This window comes from Cucurbita maxima, unplaced genomic scaffold, assembly GCF_002738345.1.
Source record: "Cucurbita maxima cultivar Rimu unplaced genomic scaffold, Cmax_1.0 Cma_Scf00971, whole genome shotgun sequence".
Classification (NCBI taxonomy): Eukaryota; Viridiplantae; Streptophyta; class Magnoliopsida; order Cucurbitales; family Cucurbitaceae; genus Cucurbita; species Cucurbita maxima.
This window is the reverse complement of record NW_019272987.1, coordinates 1-4,967: the sequence shown is the minus strand read 5'-3', so window position 1 is coordinate 4,967 and position 4,967 is coordinate 1. Positions and strand designations below refer to the sequence as shown.

At 36.8% G+C, this 4,967-nt stretch overlaps 1 protein-coding gene across 1 annotated transcript; it reads right to left on the bottom strand.

Moving 5' to 3' along the window:
- Window positions 1-905: 905 nt before the first annotated feature.
- Window positions 906-2,928, bottom strand: LOC111475102. The gene is made up of 4 exons (XM_023119798.1): window positions 2,620-2,928; window positions 1,621-1,819; window positions 1,268-1,484; window positions 906-1,173 (listed from the first exon to the last, which is right to left on the bottom strand). The coding sequence occupies exons 1-4, from the start codon at window positions 2,926-2,928 to the stop codon at window positions 906-908; spliced, it is 993 nt and encodes a 330-aa protein (XP_022975566.1).
- Window positions 2,929-4,967: the final 2,039 nt, after the last annotated feature.

The window sequence follows — 4,967 nt, the reverse complement described above, 5'->3', positions numbered from 1 at the left end:
GGGAAGTGTATTTACTGTTCTACAAATGATCCACACCTGCGAGTATGAACCCACCAGTCGGTTCGCACACCTCCTAGGCCCCTTTCATGGTTAGACGAGTATTCTCTAGAGCTGTTGATGTCGGACACCGTCAGACATAGCGACTGTCGTAGTATTATAATAAACATAATGATCATTTTTCTGCCTCGTCATGTACGTGTTCGTATCATCGTAAAAGAGGGATATTCCTGGATGCATTAACATACAATGATGCATGAGATTCCAACATTTTTATTCATTATCATGAAAGACAACCCCTTCCATTTTTCATTCATATCATATAATTTTTATTATAGTTTCCTTACATAAATTGGGGTTGTGCATTATGTCCACACATTTTTGTCGAATATCATTCATATCGTGCAACATGTCATATTATGTCATATCATACATACATCATGTCATCAACATATCATGTACTATATCGCAATACGTGATATACCATAACATTTATCATATCATTAGTACATCATCATATCACGTGTCATAACATTCACGTATCATCTCATAGTCACGTTGTATCACTAACATATCATGGAATTATCATCTCGTAAACATATCATAGTCATATTGTTTTTGTAAACACATCACAGTCATATCATTTCATAAACAGATTCTTATCACATCGTTTCATAAATATATCCCAATCATATTATTTCATAAACATATCATAGTCATATCATTTCATAAACGTATTATAGTCATGTCATTTCATAAACAGATTCTTATCACATCGTTTCATAAATATATCCCAGTCATATTATTTCAAAAACATATCCCAGTCATATCATTTCATAAAGATATCTTAGTCATATCGTTTTATACGCACACCATAGTCACATTGTTCCGTAAACATTTCACACATATCAAGCATATATCACGTATAGAACCTCAACACTGTCTCCGTTTTCCTCTATTTCATCAAAGTAGTCCTCTCGAGCATTTCCAGCCCACATCAGGGCAACCAACCAGAAGAGGGAAGAATCCAGGGATAGAAATGCACCACCACCCAGAAGACCAGTCTTAGCAGTCGGGCATGCTGTCTCGAGATTCTGATGAACATTGCGAGTCAAGTGAATTTTCTCGGTGATTGTAGGCCAAACGAGCAAAGTTATAGTCAACCCAGTTGTGAACCTGGAAACACAGAGGTAGCTTGATTGATAACGTTTCCAAATCACTTTTAGGTAACAGTTAAGAGTAAAGGATGTGATTTGAAAAGAGAAATTACAGGGCAATGTTGAAGAAGATAGATGAAGTGCTGCTCTTAAACATGGAACCTCGAGGAACGGGTTTTCCTTGGTAAGGATAGAACAAAGAGAGGTATCCTGCAATTGAAGAAGCAAGAAGAAACCCAACGGAGAGATATCCCAGGGCCACAGTTGGGTCCGCTGGATACTGACAGATAACAGTGCCTTTGCCTGGGATGGGAGTTCTAGATGCAGGTTGCCTAGCAATCACAACAAGAAAGAAGGGAGTTCCAAATTATATGATATATTAAATTCAAATTTCAAGTCTGTAATGAATCCAAGAAGTCCAAGAAAGAACTATTCAAATGCACAATTTATGAACCGAAGCTTACCTTCTTGTTCTCAGCTACGACTCCATATATAAAGGATATCACACCTAAAGTTAAGACAGTAAGAGACATTATCTTGACAGACACGGCAACCAGATTTGTATCTTGACAGACTCGTAGCACGGAACAAGAAAGAAGGGAGTTCCAAATTACCAAAATACCTCTGAAGTTCCACTTAATTACAAAATTGTAATTAAAGAAAATCTGCAACCAGATTTGGTTGCAGAACCATCCCGCAGAAGAAAATCAATCGTATATTCACATCCAATCGTTGGATTGAGCTGCTATTTGGATATGTTTAACAAGACTCAAGGGTCCGTAGATTTCAATTAATTAATGAATAATTTATTATATATCCAACGGTTAAAGTTGAAAACCAATGTCGGTAGCACCTTCATCGCTATGTCGTTTCATCGTTCAACTCTTTGCCTTTATTTGCTACTGTTTCTAATCTTCACTTGCTGCGAGTGCTAGCAGGACTCGTACGCTAGTAATCTTTGCCACTGGACTTAATGTTTCATCATAGTCCCGTCCATATTGTTGAGAAAATCCTCGAGCTACGAGTCGAGCCTTGTATCTCTCGATTGATCCATCCAGTCGATGTTTTATTTTGTAGACCCACTTGCAAGAGATGGGTTTGACATCTCCTAGTCTTGGCACTAGTTTCCAAGTTTGATTCTACTCCAGGGCTATAGTTCCTTCTTTCATTACTTCTGCCAAACTTAGTTTTATGATGCCTCTTCATATGTCTCTGGTTCGCAAGCTCTATCTTCTACCATATCTGCATTTGCATACTTAAGATTTGGTCTTCGGATTCCATTTGATCGCCTAAGTTGTTGATGTGTCGTTTCATTTTTATCATATTCGCTTGATTGAGTCAGCTCTTGCTTGTCAATATCAATGTCTCTTGGATCTTCAGGCGCATCAACATTTGATTGAATTTGTGTAGTTTGCTCCCCCATCATCTGTTGTAGAATTTCTTCGATCTTTGAATATGGTATGACTTTCTTCTCCGAGGACCACCATGAAAATGCTTCATCGAAAACTACATCTCTTGATGTATCGTATTTTCTACTTGTTATATCACAGCACTTCCATCCTTTCCTTTGATTTTCGTATCCAACAAATATACACTTGACTGCTTTCTTGTCAAACTTGCTACCTAGATGGTCAGGCACAAATACATAGCAAACACAACCAAATACTCCGAAGTAACTAACTGTAGGTTTCATGTCCCTTAGTATCTCAAATGGTAAGATGAATCCGAGCTTTGGTTGGGGAAACTTGTTGATCACATGGGCAGTAGTTCGCATAACTGTAGGTTTCTGGAGTTTGCGTTACTTCCGACTCCCATGTTACGACCCTCCGAATGGGTAGCTTCTCTTGGGCAACATGCAGGCAGAACATGGGACTCTCACGGTGCAACATAGTGGTGGAGGCCATAGGATGTGTTGATATACTTCCTTCTTCCACTTACTATAAATACTTTCTCTATTCACCTTGTTATTGACTCATGCAAATACCTTCCACACGATGTATCTCATATACCTTTTTCCTCCCACTAGGTATTTTAGACGGTTGGGTATACTTATTACTTAGGTATATTCCGGCTAATTAAATATAACCTAAGTCTAAGTGATTTTTTCAAGTATAACATTTATACTAGATTTTTAACTATGATGTCTAGGTGATTTTTCATTTAAAAAAAAATACTTACATCACTCACGCATGCTCATAAAACTGGACTAACTAAGCTCAAGTACTGGCCCGATCTCCAGGTAGCAGGTGTTCCATAAACCATCAACTTAAGTACCTCCAGCCTTAGACAAGATCGTGCCAGGTGAGCCTTCTTGTAACCGCAGTTTTACAAGATATCGACCTATTTTAACTATTAAAATCGATCGTGCTTGGTTGTTAACCTTAAGTGAGCATGCATTTATCTTTGTTATAGATTTTAACGTCTAACTCGTTTTATGACGATGAAAATAACCTATAACATGCATCTAACATGCTTTATATAACAATTATATAATCATCCATTCCATGCAATAATATAACAATTTATATCTGTCACTCATGGATCCTTAAACATGCATACTACACATTATAACACTTATAACATACTTGTAATGCATGAAACATGCTTAGCCTATGGTGGGATTTTAAATCTATATGGCATACTTTATGTATATACATTTTCTATTTAGTTAAAACATACATTCACAATACATAATTAATTAAACACACTAAAGGGGATTAGTCTTGGAATTTTAAAGCAAGCAATTAACTAAATTATTACATTAATAATTAAAAATAACTTGAACCGTTCCCGAGGATCACGAATAGGCCGAACCAACCCTTCAAAACGTTGAACCGAACCCCATTTGCTACCGTTGAGCTAGGTCATGAGACATTATGAAAATTAGACTAGGTGAAGGACCCGAACGACCATAATAGAAAATTAATTTCCATATTATACTTTTACTTTTTTTAATTCAAAATTTTAGAGAGCAATAACGGAGACTAGGTTTCAAGCATACTTTTTTTAATTTCCATATATTTTTCAAGCATCTAAGGGGCTTCAATATTCTCCAAGATAGATGAAGGTCAGTATATCACCAACTAAGAATCAAAGAGAAAGACATATCTAAAATTGCCTTCAGAATAAGGTATGATCACTACAAATTCACGGTTGTCCTCTAGACTAACTAATGTCGTATTCAAGAACTTTCTTAACACATTTGTAATTATATTCATAGTTGATATCCTTATCTACTCTAATGGAATTGACAAGATTGCAAAACCAGCCGTTATACGCCAAGTTTTCTGATGGCAAGTTTTGGATTTTAGAGGTGGCCATCCTTGTGCATGTCATAACAAAAGAAGGAATTTCCGTAGACACGACTAGAGTGGAAGTAGTAATGAAAATGCCTTAACTGAACACGATGATAGAAGTATGAAGTTTCATAAGGTTGGCAGGTTATTACATAAGATTTATAAATAGAAGTCCAAAGTTTCATAAGGCTCGCAGGTTATTACATAAGATTTATAAAAAACTTCTAAAAAATATTACCACCTTTAAGCCAACTCATCAAGAAGGGTAAGATATTCACTTGGACATCGACATGCAAAATGAGCTTCATGGAACTCAAGGACATGTTGGTATCAGCTTCAGTCCTTCCATTGCTAGACAACTTGTGAAACTTCTTGGAGCTAGCAACCGTGGTGTTCGCCCATAAGATGTGGCACACTATGTTTATCAAGAAAGCATACAAGTATATATGGACCAGAAGAGCCTAAAGTATTTGTTCAAGCCTCGACCCATGATCGCAGCCCAGCCTACGATTCGTGA

Excerpts from the sequence above, each read along its gene's own strand:
- LOC111475102 (XM_023119798.1), bottom strand. The coding sequence starts at position 2,928 with ATGCGAACTACTGCCCATGTGATCAACAAGTTTCCCCAACCAAAGCTC. Across the intron at positions 1,820-2,619 it reads GGTGGTCCTCGGAGAAGAAA|ATTTTCTTTAATTACAATTT; the intron begins GTCATACCATAT and ends ATCTGGTTGCAG. Across the intron at positions 1,485-1,620 it reads AGTCGTAGCTGAGAACAAGA|AACCTGCATCTAGAACTCCC; the intron begins AGGTAAGCTTCG and ends TGATTGCTAGGC.